The sequence below is a fragment of the Balaenoptera acutorostrata genome, chromosome 16 (genome assembly GCF_949987535.1).
Source record: "Balaenoptera acutorostrata chromosome 16, mBalAcu1.1, whole genome shotgun sequence".
NCBI lineage: Eukaryota > Metazoa > Chordata > Mammalia > Artiodactyla > Balaenopteridae > Balaenoptera > Balaenoptera acutorostrata.
Genome location: NC_080079.1, coordinates 65081425 through 65101168, shown reverse-complemented (window position 1 = coordinate 65101168; position 19744 = coordinate 65081425). Strand labels below are relative to the sequence as shown.

Genomic DNA, 19744 nt, shown 5'->3' with positions numbered 1-19744 from the left:
CAGAGGCCTTCCTGCCCTCCAGAAGAGCAGCCACCTGAGGGGGTGGGGACACAAGGAACCTGGAAGCATGGCCCCTGCACCCCTGGCACTCACGGTCTAGCCGGAGGCGTGCACCATGCACATGTTGCTGCGGCGCGGGCAGATTGCTCCTACGTAGCTCGAGGGCCGAGGGGATGCCAAGGAGAGCAGCAGCTGGTGCTGGGCGGGCGGATCATGGTACCCCCTTCGGAGGAGGTGGGTGTGGAGTAGAGTGCAGAGAGGCAGTTACAGGCCTAGCCAGCCGAGTAATAGAGGTGGATCTGCGGGGAAGGACCGTCGGGGGTGCAGAAGGCAGGAGGGTGCCGGGAGCAGATGATCCTGGTAGGGAACCCACAGGGTCCAAAATGTCTCTCCTTGTGGCCAGTGCCCTCTCTGCTCAGGTACCAGCTGCCAAAAGCAGGATAGAAAGGTAGGTTCTTTGGGGCCGACACCCTTGGCAGTGAGGTGGGGCTGGGCAGGCAGGAAGAGGGTTGCACCTGCAGGAGTAGGGCTTGGGGTGGCACCCACCGTGGCGGAGGGTCCCATCGGGCCAGGACCTTGGGGCTTGCTATGGCCTTTGAACTTCCTTCCCAGGATTGTGTGAAAGGGGAAATGAGCAGTTCAGATCCCCGGTAGCTGCTGGAGGCTGAACGAGGCTTCCAAAGTAATCAGGCTGGAGCAGCGTGCTTTCTGCAAGGCAAAGGAGACATGCTGCTCCTGCAGTGGATGGAGCTGTGGCATTAATGCCACCATGTTCCCACGTCTCGCTGCTCTCGGAAGCCCTGGGCCTGGGTTCGCCCTGGCCTGAGCAAGAAAGGTACTGAGGAAGGACCACAGAACCAGGAACTTGGTGTCTACTCCGGTTTTCTTGCTGACCAGCGGTCAGTCGACCTTGGCCAGTTGACCTTGGCCATTCGAATGACCTCTCTAGCCTCTAATTTTTCCTTAGCGCATTGAATGTGATGGCACTTGCCCTGCTTCTCTGGATAGGATAGTGTAAGGACCAGCATGTGAAAGTGCTGTGCAAAGTAGAGAGGCCTTCATAGGTCAAAGTCAGGTGAACACACCGACATTACAGATGGAAAGACTGAGGTGCCTGCAGGATGGCAAAGCTGGAGTCTGACGCAGGTGTTTGTACTGCCCAGTCCATGCCCCATCATTGAGCCAGGCAGGGTCCTGAGAAAATCTAAGTATGGCTGTTAGTGTGAGTCTTAGAGGCAGTTCCCTGAGGAAATAGAGGAGGAGTTAAGGTTTCAAGGGAGAAACTGTTTATAATATGATCCAATTTTTTGTAAAATGAAATACAAAAAAACCCAAGCCCTGTATGTATGAATGTTTGTTTAGGTAGGAAAACTGTCCTAGAACATAAAGCTCTTTTAGCAGGGATTTCTCTGGGGAGATTGAGGGAAGAACTCAGACTTTTTACTTTTGTGCATTTAGGTATTGTTCGAATCTTTTTAATAATGAGTGTATATTACTTATTGTTACTATAATGTACTGTTATTTTTTTTTTAAAGTAATAAAACAATCCAAATGTTTCAGAGGACTTTTGTGAGAATCTTTTATTTGCTATGGTTTCAGGCAAATGACCACCTACCTTTAGTTTTCTTTTCTACAAAATGGGTCAGTAATATTTGGTAATCAATGCATTTCTCTAGGTATTTAGGTAAAAGAAATTAGGGATATGTGATTATGAGTTAGACAGGGGAGTGAGGGAGATGGATTCCCTTTCCGTCATTTCGATGGAAGTGTGGGAAGAGTTCTTGGCACATAATTAAAATTCTCCGAATAGCTCTCTGAGGAGAAAGTATAATTATCCTCATTTAAAAGTGAGGAAATCAGGACTCAGAGAGGTTAAGTAACTTGTCCAAAGTCACACAGCTAATAAATGGCAGGTCCTAGATTTGAACCCAGTTGTCTTCATCCATAGCCCTGTGTTCTTCCCATCATGTAAGAAAGGACCAAAATGAGGGGTTAGAAGACCTGGAATGTAGATCCAGCTGCCACTTATAAACCATGTGACTTTGTGTGAGTCATGGGTCTCAGTTTCCTCGACTACAGGATGGAGATAACGATATCTCTCCCGCCTACTTTGCTGGGTTTCTGTGCCGGGAGAAGGGGAACTAACATATTAGGCACCGCTTCATGCCAGGCCCCTGGCATCCATGAGCTCATTGCTTCTCTTTGTATGCCGTCCAGGTGGGATAATGTATGTGAAAGTTGTGTGTATAAATAGCAGAGCCCTCTGCACACTTGAGCTCTTATTAAAATAATATTAATCCCCCTGGACCCGTTCGTTCCTGAGTCAGTCTCCTTAAGAAACAGAAGTGAATCTGATGTTGAAACCTCTGCCCTGCCCTTAAGCAAGAGCCCTTCTTAACGCTTCACTGTCAGCTCCCCAATTTCCTTTGCAAGTAAAATGTCTCACTTGGAACGTTCACTTCATAGGCCTGTGCTGATCAACTTCAGTCACACCTGTTGCTCTGCCTCGTTCTTGATCCTCACGGAAGAATGGACGAGAGAGGGAGTGAAAATTTTCCATGGCTGTTCCCCCTCCCACAGGGGGTCAGAGTGCCCGGGTCACCAGTGGTTACGGAGCCTCCTGCCATGACCAGCCTGTCTACTTGGGCATGTCCAGTCTTGAATTGTCTTTTTCATACGTGTCTGTTGGGAGCAGGAGGTGGGGCTGGGGTCGGGCACAGAAATGTTTGAGGTTAGACCAGTGCGGGGTCACTGGGCTCTTCCACTGGCCGGACAGCTCTGGGCCAGCGGGGCTTGGTGAGGTTGCGTTCTCTTCAGACATCTCCTCCTGCCTCTGCTGTGTTCCTGCTTCTGGAGCCGATGAGAGCTTCCAGGCCCTCTTGGTCTGCAGGAGGGACAGCCCAGGACCAGTATTTGCACAGTAGTAGGGCACCAGTGCCTGCCCCGTGCAGCCGCCTTGGCTCCCACCCTCGGGAGAAGGGCTCTTCCCTTGGTTGGGGGGAGGGGTGGTGGTGGTGAAAGATGCCCTGGGGGCTGGACAGGGTCCTCGTCAGTCTGAGCCGAGAGTCTGCAGGACCCAGCTCGCCATGTGGTGTCTGGGACCCTGGCACCTCCCCCATTTCCTTCCCAGTCTGACCGAGTCCTGAATGCTTGTGTCAGACACCATGTGTGAAAGTGAGCCCAGGGGGTTCTTATCACAGACTCCTGGAAGCCTCTGTCTCTGTCTGTGACAGACATCCTATGACAGATGTTCCAAAGGCTTGCAGCTTGAAGCCCACCAGAAGAGGTGCTGTGCCCTCCTGTCACCAAAATGTAGGGCTGGGGGTTGGAGGCACAGGTGGGATTCTTTGGGCACCAGTGTTTGGCCAGAGCAGCAAAGTTTGAGGCAGCGTCCTAAGAGCAAGGATTGTGGAAATGTGAGAGGGAGAGAGAGAGAAGGGAGAGGAAAAGATCTGGAGTTGCTATTGAGAGGGGACGGAAGGAAATAGAAATGCCGAAAGGACCACAGACTTTGGCCAAACCTCCCAAAGCCCGAAGTTGTCCTTCTCTGGCCCTGCATCCCTCCTCCATCTCTCCCCCATCTCTCCCCTCCTGGGCTTCTGGGCCAACCTTCTATAAGAAAAGCAGCTCTTATACTGGGGTTCTTGCAGAGTTCTGGAGCAAATGGGCAGGAGGACACCCTTCCTTTCTACCCCCTTCCACCCACCACCCTTTCCCAGCTTCTTTCCCAGGTGGACAGGGGCAGCCCGGCCAGCTGCGAGGCAGGGCTAGTCTGAATGAGAGGAAAGAGGCCCCTTGTTCAGTGAGGTGCTGGGCACTCTGGGCCCCTGGGAGTATTCTGCAAATGTCTCTTGTTCCAGCGCTTCCTGGGCTGCTTAAAGGGCCACAGTCCAGATGGTGTGGATCTGCTGAGCCCTGCACCAGCTGTCTGCCTGTCTGGGCAGCGTTGGGGGGTACCTGCAGCCCAGCCCCAGGATCTATGCCGTTCAAAGGCCCCTCCTGAGCTCCTGAGGATCGGGAGGGGTGCCCCTTGGCTTATTCTTATGCACCTGAGATCCAGGAGGCTTCAAAGTCAGTTCCAGCTCTGCCCTAAGCTGTATCCTCCTTCTGGCCCCAATTTCCACATCTCTTCTGAGAGGAGTTGTACCACGTGATGATTCATGAACCTGAACCAGAGGGGGAAAGCCCTCCTTCCTTCTACGCTGGGGGGCCAGCTCGTCTTCTATATCCCCAGCCTGTTTTCTTGTTTGAGCTTCTTGCCTCTATTCGGGTGTGACTGGCTGTCCTAACAACGTCTGGCTTCCGGGATCACTGTCCCTGTGCTGAGCTGCGCCTTGAGTTAGGAGGCAGGCTGGCTGTGGAGCCCTGCTTCTTCTAGAAGTTTCTCCCTGTCCAGCTGGAAAATCTCAGCAGCTTTGCTTGGGCCTGATCTCCACACCGTAGGGGGAATGGCCTTCTCCAAGGGATGGGGACGGTTATAGGGAGAGTGTTAGACTCTCAGGTATGAGACCTGACTCCCTGGCTGTGTGCTTCGAACTAATCACTTAGCTTCTTGGAGCCTCAGTTTTTACAACTGTAGAATGGGGATTAAGAATGTCCCCCTGGGACTTCCCTGGTGGTGCAGTGGTTAAGAATCCACCTGCCAATGCAGGGGACATGGGTTCGACCCCTGGTCTGGGAAGATCCCACATGCCGCGGAGCAGCTAAGCCCGTGCGCCACACCTACTGAGCCTGCGCTCTAGAGCCCACGAGCCACACCTACTGAAGCCCATGTGCCTAGAGCCCATGCTCCGCAGCAAGAGAAGTCACTGCAATGAGAAGCCCGTGCGCCGCAACTAGAGAAAGCCTGCGTGCAGCAACGAAGACCCAACGCAGCCAAAAATAAATAAATAAATAAATAAATTTAAAAAAGAAAAAAAAAGAATGTCCCCCTCACAGGGTCGTTTTGAAGGTTAAATGACATATTGGATGTGAAAGCACTTGATATACGGTAAACCTTGATGTAATTATAAAGTATTATTCTAGCATCCGGCATTCATTGAATTCCTCTTTTGTGCCAGGCAAAGGTCTCTTCCGTCTTTCCTTTCCTGGGGAACTCACATGTTATCGGAGGAGATGGGCAGGTCAATAGACAGATAATCGTGATGTAGGGTGAGGAGCGTGGTAGTGGAAACATGTCCAAATGCCAGAGCAGCGCCGTGACTGTTACTGCTCTGCTCCTGCTCGCCTGTTTCCTCCCCAGCGCACAGCTTGAGCTTCCTGAAACACGTCTCACTGTTGAACACTCAGTAGAGTCACGTTTAGAGTCTAAATTTGTTCACCCAGTGGATAAGACCCTGCAGGCTTAGCTCCTGGCAGTCTTTCCAGTTGCTTCACTTCTTGCAGTGTGTGCTCCATCATCCCGCAGACCACCCTCCCTCCCTCACCTTTGGCCTTCACACACGCTCTTGTTTGTGCCTGGACGCACTCTGACATCACCCCTCCCAGTAGCCTTCTCCAGTTTGTGCTTAGTAGCCCCCGTGTGCTTCTGTGGCCGCTCGTGCACGTGTGACTGCCTCTCCCGACCAGCACGTGGGCGTGGTGACAGCAAGGGCTGCTGATCAGCGCTGCCAGCCTTGGGGGTAGAACAGAGCATGTCTTCTCCTAGGGCTGTGTTCTGGCCATTTCTCTTTCAGCTCTCGGCGGTTTCTGATCGCCCTTCTCTTCATTGCTTTCTCCCGAAGGGGAAAGGAAAAGGTAGTTGCGGTAGAAGAGATGCGGGTGGGGGCAGGGTTGTCTCTGGCCACAGAGGACACTGGGGGACCCCTGCCAGTGCCCTGATTGTCCCTGAGACAGGAGACAGGCAGGGCCTGGGGGAGCACGAGGCATGGAGTCCAGAGCGAGAAGGCTGCCCAGGACCAAAATATGCAGAAATGACTCTGTGTCCTTGAGTCGGACGTTTCCAGCCACCCTGAAAAGTAAGCATGAGATGCCATTCTCAGAAGCAAATCACGTCAAAGGTCTTTTCATCCGCATTGGGTCATAAATCTGTCTGTCCATCTGCCAGAAACTTGCCGTGTGTGAGGCTGCTTGTGAGATGCCGGGAGGTCAAGGTGAATGGAGCAGACACTGTCCAGGTGACAGGCGTAGAAAGTGATGATCCAGGCTGGACCGTGCAGAGAGATCAGTGCTGAGGGAGGCGTTATCTGCACCCCGAGGGTCTCGACGTCTGCAGGAGGGGTGACATTTAATTTGAACCTTGAAGGGGAGGTGAGCTTTGAGTAGCTGGGAAGAGAAGGAAGGGCATTTCAACAGGAGAGCCAGGCACCTCCCAGGAATGGGAGAGGTGGTTTGGCTGGTGTTCAGAGAGCCTGGAGCCACACCTGCAGAGTGTAGGCGCCTCCAGTGTGGGAGGCTTTGCAAGGTTTTGAGCAGGGGAGTGAAGTGACCAGGGTCCCAGTTTAAGAAGGTGAAATGTGTGGGGCTTCCCTGGTGGTGCAGTGGTTAAGAGTCCGCCTGCCAGTGCAGGGGACACGGGTTCGAGCCCTGGTCCGGGAAGATCCCACATGCTGTGGAGCAACTAAGCCCGTGCGCCACAACTACTGAGCCTGCACTCTAGAGCCCGTGAGCCACAACTATTGAGCCCGCGAGCCACAACTACTGAGACTGCGAGCCACAACTACTAAAGCCTGCGCGCCTAGAGCCCATGCTCCGTGACAAGAGAAGCCACCGCAATGAGAAGCCCATGCACCACAACGAAGAGTAGCCCCCGCTCGCCGCAACTAGAGAAAGCCCGCGCTCAGCAACAAAGACCCAATGCAGCCATAAATAAATAAATAAATAAATAAATAAATTTATAAATTTATAAAGAAAAAAAAAAGAAGGTGAAATGTGGCCGTGGTGTAGAGGATGGGTTGGAAGGGAGAGAAATTGAAGATTGAAAACCATTACACTGAATATGCATCAGGCGTCAGGAATCCAGGCACATGGTTATCAGGGCTTCCTAAGGCAGGGAGTGGCAGAAAGAATGAATGTTGAGACAGAGAGACTTCAGTGAACTCCACAGGGTCAGGCGCCATGAGGACAGATGTCTAACCGAGAGCCAGACATGTAGTAGGTGCCCAGTAAACAGAGAGAGTCAGCGGGAAGATACTATGAAGGAAGAACAACAAATGACAACAACGGGGCCTGAGGTGAGGAGCCCAGGATCCTTGAGGAGAGTGGGGAGCCCAGGAAGAGGAGCGGGTTGGTTTAGTCTTGTTGGGTCGGGAGCGGTCTGATCAGGAAGTGTGGGCACATGGGCCCTGGCACACGGGCGTGGGAACTTGGGCTGTCCCATACCTGCTGGGGGTAGTGAGGTTAAGGTCTCTGTGCTCTGAGCCTGCAGCCCCATGTCCTGAAGGGCTCCAGCCCTTCGTCCACCATTTCCACCTACCTAGAAGTTGTGCCCAAGGAAACCCGCCAGCACCACTGCGTCACAATGCTAATAATAGCTAATGTTTACTGAGCACTTTCTGTGTTCTAAGTGCTTCTCTGTCTCCTTTGATCTTACAACATTCTGTGAGTTACGTTCTATTTATCATCTCAGTTTTTCAGTTGAGGAAACTGAAGTTCACACAGCTGGTAAGTGATGCAGCTTGGATTTGAACCCCAGGTAGATGGCTCTGGAGCCCTTGTTCTGTGGCACTGCCATCCATGTGAGGATGAGCCAGCCACCTCTCACAGAGGGAAGGAGTCATGTGGAGGCTTAAAGTACCTTTGGCACGTACCTGGGGATTGAAGGGCAGCTTCCATGTAATATTCAAGGATTGGAAGGGACCTTGGAGGTGTCTGGTTCATTTTACAGGGGGAGAACCGGGGCTCAGAGCATTTGCAAACGTGCTCTGGGTGACATGGTTGATCGCAGTTGAATGATGGGCCAACATGGGTGTCCCAGTGCCCACGGGAGCTGGATTGTCTTAGGCAGGCGGGAACCTCACGCTGCCTGCCCTGTCCTACCCCAGCCAGACCTGAGCTGACCTTCCTCAGCCTTGGCCTCACTTTCTTTCCTTCTCATCCTTCTTGCAGATCGACAAATATCTCTATGCCATGCGGCTCTCTGATGAAACTCTGTTAGATATCATGGCTCGTTTCAGAAAGGAGATGAAGAATGGCCTCTCCCGGGATTTTAATCCGACAGCCACAGTCAAGATGTTGCCAACGTTTGTAAGGTCCATTCCTGATGGTTCAGGTGAGTCTCTCACCCAGAGATTGGGCTGTGAGGGCTGAAAGCTCTGTGAAGCCACCCTTCCAACTTACATTCATTTGTTTGTTCATTCATCTTTCATTCATTTACTCATTCATTCACCATTCCATCCATCTGTTCTCCCATCTATCCATTCATTTATCCATCCATCAATCCAATGTATGTCCGTTGAGATCCTACCATGTGCTAGGGGATACCATGGTTGGACCATGCTGACCTGCCTTCATCGGCCTGACTGTCTAGTGACTTATGGTAAGAAAGTGTAGCGTTTATGGATCTTACAGATGCTGTGTGAGTTACTCTTATGTCTTCAGAACATGAATGGCTCCAGAACAGATGAAGAGTTCATGTTAGGAGAATCTCTCCATCAGGGCACCAAGGCCTCCTTTTAGTACCTCAGTTAAGTAGCGATCCTAGCGGCCAGGTGGGTCTCAGACTCGGGGGGGAGACTCAAGTCCCCATTTGTACAAATTTCATAGATGCTAAGTCAAGGTAGCCCCTCAAGCAGAGAAATGGTGAGAGGAGTAGGACTGGAAAAAAAAAAATTATCCTGTTGGTCTGTATCGTGTGGCTCATGCCCCACAGTGGGGATCTGGGGGCTCCCTGAGGATTGTCAGTACCCCCTCCCCAGGGAGTGGCCTCAGCCCCTGCTCTTGGCAGAGTGGAGGCTGGGAGGGCACAGCCTGGCCTTGGCCTGCTCAGTGGAGGTCGTTCTGTCTGGCTGACCCAGGGGTGGGTGCTGTGCCTGCCCCAGCTTAGCGCACGCACAGGAATCCTGCTCTGAGCCGTGTTCTGTGCTCTAGGCTGGGGTTCGCCTGCTTTGTGAGAGGGAGGGAGAGAGATCATGAAAGTCAGGTTTCTCTTAGGGTTGTGAGTACATAGCCTGAAAGTACGGCCCTTACAACACGCCTCCTGTTGTGTTTCTTCCCTACTCTGGGGACTAGTTTAAAGCTGCGATTTGGGGCATCTGATATGGAGCCGACAAAATGGACATCAGGAAAACTGCAGCCGTTGCGGCTGATGTTTATGAAGGGTGGGCGAGTGCACGGCTTGTTGGAGGACTGGCTGCAGTGGAAAGGTCCTGCTGTGCCTGCAGCCGGCCTTTAAAGTCCTGAACAAGATTGGGACACCTAGGAAGGGCGTGTGCTCTGTTTGCCCTGTGGCCACAGGTGGGGTTTACTTCATGCACACACCCTGGTACTTACATCTCTGATGTTTCTTGACTGTTTAAAATCTACTCCACTTTTATCCTTTTGTTTTCCTTGAGGTCTTGGTGACCAGCAGTTTAGGTTTTTTTTTTTTTTTATGACTGCTGAAGAGATTCTAGCCATCAGAGTGACCAGACCGTGGTGTCCCCTGGGTTTTGTTCGGATGCCTCTGGCTTTGTAATTCGCTCCTGCTTTTTCCCAGCCCCGAATGGCATCCACATCCAGGAGCATCTGTGCCTTTACAGGGTTAGCTGAGTTCTGTAGGAGAGGTGTGGCCGTGCCTGCTGTCAGCTGAGAAAAGAGGAAGGGGAGGCGAGGTGGGGTGGGCAGCCCCCCAGGGCCCCTGCTCTGGCTTTGCTTGGCGAGCTCAGAAGGAGGCCTTATGCCCGGGGGGCACCTGATCCTGTGTGACTGGCCCAGGGCTGGCACATCCCACGAGAGATGCCTTCTCTTTCCTCCTGAACGCGGCTTGCAAGCCAGCTGCCCTTCCCAGGACCGTGTGTCAGCAGGAGGTGCCCTCCCTCACTCTTTCACACACCATTTCCAGGGTTGAGGGGCTCAAAGTGTGATCCACATACACAAATGGCTAGTAATCTAGCCTTTTGTCCCCATTAGTTAACTCTTTAAAACAGGGTCCAAAACTCATCCTCATTTGGGAAAGACAACATTCTGCAGCCCCCTCTTAGAGATTCAAAGCAGACACCAACCTATTAAAGGCCCTGAGCAGTCCTGCAGGAGAGAAACCTGTTTAACCCGGCTACCTGCCTTTTCCCCAAACCTGTTTGATCTTTCCCCCCAACATCTATTACTATATTTCATCTATTTTGAGACACCTTTTTGTTTGAGTCCTCTGAAATCAGCAGTGCATTGTACAATAGTTGCATCTTTAAGTTATTATTGGCAGTATTTTTTTCTCTTTTCGTATTACATAAAATAATGATGTGTCTGCAGTCAGTGGTGTCTTAAATGTGATGACATGTGTGGTAATTTGCCCATGTTGGGAAACACTGTCCTAGGGTTTGTGAAACTGGAGCCAGCAGCCTGGGCCCCATGCCTCCTTCTGAGCCTTTCTTATCTCCAGCGTAGGTGGGGACAAATGTTTAGGGCCTCTTGGGAGCCCAGAACAGTGCTGAGAACAGAAAGAGGAGGAGGGGGAGGGGGAGGGGGGGGGAGGAGCCCTGAACCACAAGGACCCACCCTCCTATGCATGAGGCCCTGGGCCCCCCAGCCTTCCCCTACCCTGCCCACCTCTGTGCTCCTTGGTGACTGTTTCTTCTACCCTGCGTTAGTTTCCCATGCTGCTGTAACAAAGTACCACGAACTGGGTAGCTTTAAATCAGAGTGAATTATCTCACAGTTCTGGAAGCTAGAAGTCCAAAATCAAGGTGTCAGCAGGGCCACGCTCCTTCTGAGACACTGGGTTGAATCTTTCCTTGCCTTTTGCTAGCTTCTGGCGGTGGCTGTCAGTCCTTGGCATTCCTTGGCGTGTAGTAGCGTCTCTCCAATCTCTGTCTCTATTGTCACATGGCATTTTCCTCTTAGAAGGATACCAGTCAGATTAGGACCCACACTCATGACCTCCTCTTAACTTGATTACATCTGCAAAGACCCTATTTCCTAATGAGGCCGCATTTACAGGTACCCAGAGTTAGGACTTCCACATATCTTTTGGGGGGGCCACTGTGCAACCTGTAATACACCCTATACTTCTTCTCCCTATGACTGTTCCTAATATTCATGGGTGGGCTCAGGTCATGTGCCCAGGGGCCCACACTCCCCTCGGAATGGTCGCTACAGCCCCACACAGACATTGACATTGATACCAAGGCCTTGGATCCCTGACCCCAGTCCGGCCCCTGCCCCTTTGTGATAGAAGTGCCTCCAACCAGGAGGTCCCCTGGGGTAGCTGGAATGTAGGTCTCCTTCATAGTAAACCGTGGTGCTAGTCCCTTTTCGCAATGTTAATTACTGCTTCAACTGTATAATTAGTCAGCGACAAAATTAGTGGTAATCCCAAACCACCAAAGGATAACTTGGACTCACCGAGGTTGACAGATGCCCCTGCCCGTCAAGTGGTGATGTGACTTCCAAGTCAGAGGGAGAAACAAACCTTTCCTTTCCCGCTGACCTTGATCCTCATGACTGGACTCAGAGTTTTGAAACTCTACTGATTTTTCGGAAATGTTATCAGCCCATTTTTATTAATTTTTTCCCCTTTTGACGATTTTTATGGGCAGTGGTTTTTCTTTAATTGCTCTCCAGTAATCTACACACTAGGTTTAAAAAAAAACCAAACAAACCCTAAAGTGGCTTTTAGGTGCTGCATATCCTTTCTGGAGTGGGAAAGGTATGAATAATATATAAAGAAGAAAGATATTGAAGCCTTTTTACTCCGATGACTTGGCTAAACAGAAACCCCTCTTCAGAGCTGCGCAGTCGGGGATAGGTGCCTAGCTGCGTCCAGCCTCCCTCAGACGGCCTGGCCAACACTTTGTCTCACTTGTGAAACCTCCCCTCTTTTCTCCTCTTGTCATTTATCACTCAGGATATTGTATCCATAAATACCAATTAGATCATAAGCTTCTCAAGGGTAAATTGAGTTGAACATTTCCTTGTTTCTGTTTCATGGTTCCTAGCAGGCTCTTTGCTCAAAGGTTAAGTTAAAAATGTTTGATTTGCAGTGTGGTCACAGTTAAATTCTGGGGGCTTAAAATATACTACTTTCGGGCTTCCCTGGTGGCGCAGTGGTTGAGAATCTGCCTGCCAATGCAGGGGACACGGGTTCGAGCCCTGGTCTGGGAGGATCCCACATGCCACGGAGCAACTAGGCCCGTGAGCCACAATTGCTGAGCCTGCGCGTCTGGAGCCTGTGCTCCGCAACAAGAGAGGCCGCAATAGTGAGAGGCCCGCGCACCGCGATGAAGACTGGCCCCCGCTTGCCGCAACTACAGAAAGCCCTCGCACAGAAACGAAGACCCAACACAGCCAAAAATAATAAATAAATAAATAAAAATTAAAAAAAAATCACATTAAAAAATATATATATACTACTTTCCAGCCAAAGGAAGGAAAATATTTCCTTTTTCCATGGCATTTGGGCTGGTCACTTACCTTTCTCTGCCTGTTTCCTTATCTGGGAAGGTGGTTGGATTGTCTCAGAAATTCTCTCCATCCATTAAATCTCCTGAATGTCTAGCGTTCTGGGTGGGTTTCTGACGAAGGTGTAAACTCTCATCAACTAGCTGGATTGCAGACAGGAGGGAAGGCTTTGTGTCTCATGTACAGAATTAATTCATGGAGCAGAGCAAAGGTAGGCATTTCATGAAAGCAGAGTTTTTGTTTGCCCTGTATTCCAGCGCAGGTCTGGACTCAAGAGAGACATCTGTCCCCGTGTTTGTTTTCCATTATTTGCTGGTAATAATGGTTGTCATTAGAAAGTGGAGAGTTGCCGGGGGCCCTTCAGATGTTTTGTTTAATGAGCCTTCTCTAGAAGAGCAGTTCTTCTGGCTTCAGTGGAAATGGGAAATGTGGGATGAAGTCTCAGCAGCGGCCGGCAGGAAGGTTGAGGCCAAAGATATGAAGAGGAAGTTAGAGGGAAGCCAACTGCTGCGAAAAGAAGCTGAACTTGAATTTAAAGGAAAAAATAAAATAAAATAGAAACCCAGAACACTGGATTCATCTCTGGCTCTGCTCCTTATTATCTCTGCGACCTTGGAGAAGTCACTTAACTCTCTAAGCCTCCATTTCCTCATCTGTAAAATAGGTGTGACGGTCCTGCCCTGCCTGCCTTACAAGGCTGTCAAGAGGATCAGATGACAGTGCTTTGGAAACTGCAAACCACCTTGAGGGTTACAGGGGGTCATTGTTCTCCTGATCATCATTGTAACTTAATAACCGACTTTGTAAGAATTCTTTGGGAGGCCCCTTCCCAGCTGATGCAGCCAGTCAAAGGACCCCCACCCATCAGACCTAAATGTGTAGGTCTAGCCCTGGAGGAAAGAGTCAGAGCTTTTCAGAATTCACTGGCATCCCTGTGATGTTACAGGGGGAGGAGGCAGGAAAAAGGGGGAAGCAGAGGCAGGCTGTCTCATCCCCACCCCAATATCCCCACATAATGTGGACGAGCCCATAGGCTGCAGCTCTGGTGCCTCTGCAGCAGGGTGACTGGACACCACAGCTCTGAATGGGGGAACCAACTGACATAAAGGGGAGGATAGGTCCTTTATGGAGGGCAAGTTGGTATTTGGGGGACTCATTGCCTAATAAAGAATATTGAACCCAGAAGCCTCTGGTTGTAGCTGAAAGAAATCTAACTCAAAGTTGTATAAGCAAGAAAGGGAATTCTAGGTTCACATAACTGGGAAATGGAGTTGTAAGTTGGCTTCTGTTGACAGGGACCCATCTGTCTCTTATTCTTTCAGTCTTTGTGTCGGCTTCATTCATAGGCCACCTCTCCCTTTTGGTGGCAGAGACAGCCCTGGCAGCCCTAGCTGACACCTCACCTAAGAACTAGAGGTCCCAGAGGTGGTCTTGGAGAGGGTAATGATTGGCTTATGTGGATCACGTGCCCATCCTGAACCAATCATGATGGCCAAAGTGGGGGACTCTGGGTGCTCTTGGGTCACACATTGGTTCCCCTGGAGCTGGAGTGGGTGGTCAGCCCCACCCCCAACTCAGGTGAAAACCAGGAAGGGTAGTTATCTAAAGAGGTGCTAGACAGCAAACAAAGCTTACCGGAAATCTTGCTGCCCTTTCCAGAAGTTGTTCCTTGGTGTCCTTTGCCTGGCAGAGGATAGGACTGAACAGACCATGCATTTAACCCAGGTAGTTCTTATCAAACTAGCAGCAAACACGTACTGATTTGCAGGACTCAGTACTGGGGGAGGGAAGTAAGCATGTTAAATTGCCCTGGCCTTCAAATTGCTTATCATCCAACTGAGGAAGATAAGACATATATACATAAAAAATTAGGAGCATCCCAGTATTTGCAAGTACATGAGTGACTAAGGAAAGGGAAGGGCCCTGACCTTGCCACAGGCGTGACTATGAGCAAGTCATTCACCTGGTTTGGTTGGAGCTTCCTTATCCACAAACCGAGAAGGTAAGTTAATATTTGTCTCGCATTTCCTGAGGTGCAAATGTGATTTACAGAAGAGATGCCAACTGCCATTTCTTTTAGCAATCACAAGCACACCCTGGAATCAGAGTCACTGCTCAGGGAAAGATCAGGAACTGTGCTGGGCTTAACAGTGACCTCTTGTAAAATGCCTTCAGGGAAAGGCCCCCCTCAAACCCATCAACTCCCACTAGCAGGTGTGTGGAGTATGCAGTATTTAACGTTGTCCTGACATCTTAAGGCCGCCTTTCTGGTCTCCTTCTCTGACCCTAACTCCTTGGAACCCTACTGACCTGTGTTTGTGTTAAAAAAAAAAAAAAAAAGGGGGAGCAGTGGAGAGCTGGGGTGGGACAGGGGTCTTGCAGAGCTGCAGAAGTGTGGGCCAGCCCCATGCACCCTAAGGCCAGGTTCCTTCCCGACCTAGAGGCAGCTGAGACCATTTTCACTTATCTTGCTTGAAAACTTCAGGCCTGGGTCCTGCAAGGGTGCTGCTTGAAACCTGATCCCTTTCTGCATGAAGGGCTGAAAGCTCTTACCCGATGTGTGTTGACACTGACACCAATAAGCAGGAGATGCCCAACCATCACCTGGAACTTGAGCACAAGAACCTTTTACTTAAGCCTTTCATTCAACTGAAAATGAGACTTTTGACCGGGCTGGCAACTGAAAAATTTCCCAAGCTGTTGTTTTTAAGTTATGATGAAAGCCAGTGTAAAACATGAAATAAATAAATGGTTTTATTTTTTGAAAACCATTAAAACAGTAAATAATTAAATTAAAATGTTGTTAACAAAATAAAAAGTACCCATATTTTCATCCTAGCACGGTGTTTGCTTTTGTGCCTATTATTTCCCTATGCACAAGTGGTTTATAGTTGCTTACCGGAAGGAGTTTTCATTATCTTCATTAAAGATCGAAGCAAAAGAACAGAGTCAGAAGCTGCAAGGAATCGTGGATGTTGACGAGACCCCCAAAGAGAGATGTAGCTGTTCCTGATGTGCTGAAGTCTCACTTTGATGCTGTCCTTGGGGATCCTTGTCCCCAAGGTCTGTCCAGGAGGCAATTTTATCCAACGGTTATGAATTTGGGCTTTGGATTCAAATTCTGGCTCTGCCACTTACTGGCCGTGTGCTTTGGCAAGTTACCTAATCCCTCCCAGCCTTTACTTGCTCATCTGTAGAATGGGGATCATAATAGTACCTATTTCATAGGGTGGAGAGGGTTAAAAGTAAAATGAGGCATATGAAGTACTTAGCGACTGGAGTACAGAAAGGCTCAATGAATGATGGTTAAATAAAGTGCTTTTGGTGTTCTAGTAATTCTTCCTCCTGAGAGGAAGCACCTCATACCAAATTCATTTTTTTAACCGAGTAGTGTGTAAGCACCATAGGGGTTAGGATTCTGATGGGAGCCCAAAGAAAACCCTAAACTTATTTGAGCAACCTGTAACATCAGGGTCAGAATTTCCCACAAAGCTATGACACCTGCTTCCCAGCATTCTCCCTTGGTCTCTTTCCTTTGGACCATAGAAGCAGTTTTTTTGTTTGTTTGTTTGTTTTAATTAACTTGTTTATTTATTTTTGGCTGTGTTGGGTCTTCGCCAGCTTTCTCTAGTTGCAGCGAGCGGGGACTACTCTTTGTTGCAGTGCGCGGGCTTCTCATTGCAGTGGCTTCTCTTGTTGCAGAGCACAGGCTCTAGGCGCGCGGGCTTCAGTTGTGGCTCACAGGCTCTAGAGCGCAGGCTCAGTAGTTGTGGCGCATGGGCTTAGTTGCTCCGCGGCATGTGGGATCTTCCTGGACCAGGGCTTGAACCCGTGTCCCCTGCATTGGCAGGCGGATTCTTAACCACTGCGCCACCAGGGAAGTCACGATAGAAGCAATTTAAAAACAATGTCATCATGGGGAATTCCCTGGCGGTCCAGTGGTTAGGACTCCACATTTCCACTGCAGGGGGCACAGGTTTGATCCCTGGTCGGGGAACTAAGGTTCTGCATGCCACATGGTGCGGCCAAAACCCCCCCCCCCAAAACAGTGGCATCATGTGGTATATCTATACAGTGGAATATAACTCAGTCGTAAAAAGGAATGAGGTACTGATACGTGCTACAACATAGGTGAGCCTTGAAAACATCATGGTAGGTGAAAGAAGCCAACCACAGGGGACCACATATTGTAGTCCACTGATATGAAATGTCCAAAATAGGGAAATCTCTAGAGACAGACAATGGATTAGTGGTTGTTGGTGGATGAGGGGGTTTGGGAAGAAACGGGGAGTGACTGCAAATGGGTACGGAGTTTCTTTTGGGGATGACGGAAAATTTCTATAATTAGATAGTGGTGATGGTTGCGCAACTCTGTAAATATACTAAAACCCACCAAAGTCTACACTTTAAAATGTGATAGGTGAATTATTTCTCAATAAAGCTATTATTAAAAAAAAAAAATACCAACCAACCAGCGGTATAACTGCTTCCTGTTTTATGAACAACAAGCAAGGCTGCCTTGAATGAACCAATGGGCCACCAACCCTTGTGATCAAGCAGCTACCAAGTATTTATTGAGCTGTCCTGGGTGCCAAGGGCAGATGTAAAGAATCCTAAGTTGGGGGCTTCCCTGGTGGCACAGTGGTTGAGAATCTGCCTGCCAACGCAGGGCACACGGGTTCGAGCCCTGGTCTGGGAAGATCCCACATGCCGCGGAGCAACTGGGCCCGTGAGCCACAACTACTGAGCCTGCGCGTCTGGAGCCTGTGCTCCACAACAAGAGAGGCCGCGATGGTGAGAGGCCCGCGCACTGCGATGAAGAGTGGCCCCCGCTTGCCGCAGCTAGAGAAAAGCCCTCGCACAGGAACGAAGACCCAACACAGCCAAAAATAAATAAATAAATAAAAGTATATTAAAAAAAAAAGAATCCTAAGTTGTGGTTCTTCCCTCAAGGAGCTTGAGAGGGTAAGAACAGAAATTCAGTGTGAGAAGACTTTGGTTCATTCATTGATTCCTTTCCACCCTCATTAGTTCAAGTATTTGTTGTGTTCTTACTGTATGCCAAACAACCATTCTAAGTTCCAGAAATAGAGCAGTGTGTCGGAGCTTAAAGCTTGGTAGAATCAAATACAAAGATGGCGTCAGCTTTATAAAAGAAAAGCTGTTTTTTTAAAAAAGCCAACCACTACTTAAGAAAAAAATTAAAGAGCTCAAGGGACCCAGGATAGCCAAAGCAATCTTGAAAAAGAGGAACAAAGTTGGAGGACTTTCACTTCCCAGTTTCAAAATTTCAAAGCAGTAGTAGTCAAGACAGTGTGGTACGGGCATAAGGTTAGACATATAGATCAGTGGATCAAAACTGAGAGTTCACTATGTCAATTACATCTCAATAAAACTGGAGAAAAAAGAATGGGGAGTCCAGAAATACCCATACATTTATAGTCACTTGATTTTTTTTTTCCTTAAAGATTTTTTTTAAAGTGCTTCTATAGCACCTTGTTTTTTTTTTTTAATTTAATTTAATTAATTAATTAATTTTATTTATTTATGGCTGTGTTGGGTCTTCGTTTCTGTGCGAGGGCTTTCTCTAGTTGCGGCAAGTGGGGGCCACTCTTCATCGCGGTGTGCGGGCCTCTCACTATCGCGGCCTCTCTTGTTGCAGAGCACAGGCTCCAGACGCGCAGGCTCAGCAATTGTGGCTCATGGGCCTAGTTACTCCGCGGCATGTGGGATCCTCCCAGACCAGGGCTTGAACCCGTGTCCTCTGCATTCGCAGGCAGATTCTCAACCACTGCGCCACCAAGGAAGCCCTAGTCACTTGATTTTTGACAAGGGTGCCAATGAGGGAAAGAGTAGTCTTTTCAACAAATGGTGCTGGAATTTGACAGTGGATATCCACATGCAAAAGAATGAAGTTGGACCTCTACCTCATATCATATACAAAAATTAACTCAAAATGGATCAAATACCTAAATGTATGACCTAAAACTATAAAACTCTTAGAAGGAAACATAGGTGCGAATCTTTGTGACCTTGGATTTGGCAATGGATTTTTAGAAATAACACCAAAAGCACTAACAACAGAAGAAAAAAGTAAATAAATTGCACTTCATCAAAATTAAAACCTTTTATGCTTCAAAAGTCACCATCAAGAAAATGAAAAGATAGTGAGACAGTGAGAATGTAACATCAGAAGTAAAATTAACAGATTTTAATTGATTTTGGAGGAGAATGAGTGAGGATAACTAGGGTAAAGAATATTAGATAGTGGCTTAATGGTTTGGAATCTTGCCCATCATGGCCTCCTCCATTGGTGCTGTATCATGGTCTTGGCATACGGTCCCGTCATCTTGCTCTGTCCCACTGAGGTCCACCCCAATCACTGCACACATTGGTCTTCACGAATATAACCATATCAAGCCAGTTTACTCCTATCTGACCAAGAGAGACTTCTGTTAAAAAACATCCCCCGCGGGCTTCCCTGGTGGCGCAGTGGTTAAGAATCCGCCTGCCAATGCAGGGGACACGGGTTCGAGCCCTGGTCCTGGAAGATCCCACATGCTGTGGAGCAACTAAGCACGTGCGCCACAACTACTGAGCCTGTGCTCTAGAGCCCACGAGCCACAACTACTGAGCCCATGTGCCACAACTACTGAAGCCCGTGTGCCAGAGCCCATGCTCCGTAACAAGAGAAACCACCGCAATGAGAAGCCTGCGCACCACAACGAAGAGTAGCCCCCGCTCGACACAACTAGAGAAAGCCCGCGCACAGCAACGAAGATCCAACGCAGCCAAAAATAAAACAAATAAATATATTAAAGAAAAAAAAAAATCCCCCGGGTGGAAAAACACAAGTGTCCAGCAACAGATGAATGGATACACATAATGGAGTATCATCCAGCCTCAAAAAGGAGTGAACTACTGATACAGGCTATAACATGGATGAATCTTTGAGACTATGCAAGGTGAAATAAGCCAGACACAAAGGGACAAATACTGCATGATTCCGCTTACATGAAATATCTAGAATAGGCAAATTCATAGAGATAGAAAGTAGAATCGTGGTTGCCTGGGACTAGGGACAGGGGAAATGGGGAGTTAATGCTTAATGGTTATAGAGGTTCTGTTTAGGATGATGAGAAATTTTGGGAATGGTGGTGATGGTTGTACAACATTGTGAATGTATTTAGTGTCAGTGAACTGTACACTTAGA

At 49.1% G+C, this 19744-nt stretch overlaps 1 protein-coding gene across 2 annotated transcripts in view; it reads left to right on the top strand.

Annotated features, from left to right (window-relative positions):
* HK1 (hexokinase 1) overlaps positions 1-19744 on the top strand; it is a 76982-nt gene that overhangs the window by 10598 nt on the left and 46640 nt on the right. For both annotated transcript variants that reach the window (XM_057531351.1, XM_057531350.1), the window contains exon 2: positions 8047-8209. In XM_057531351.1, the coding sequence (XP_057387334.1) occupies positions 8047-8209 (163 nt within the window). The remainder of the gene's footprint in view (positions 1-8046; positions 8210-19744) is intronic.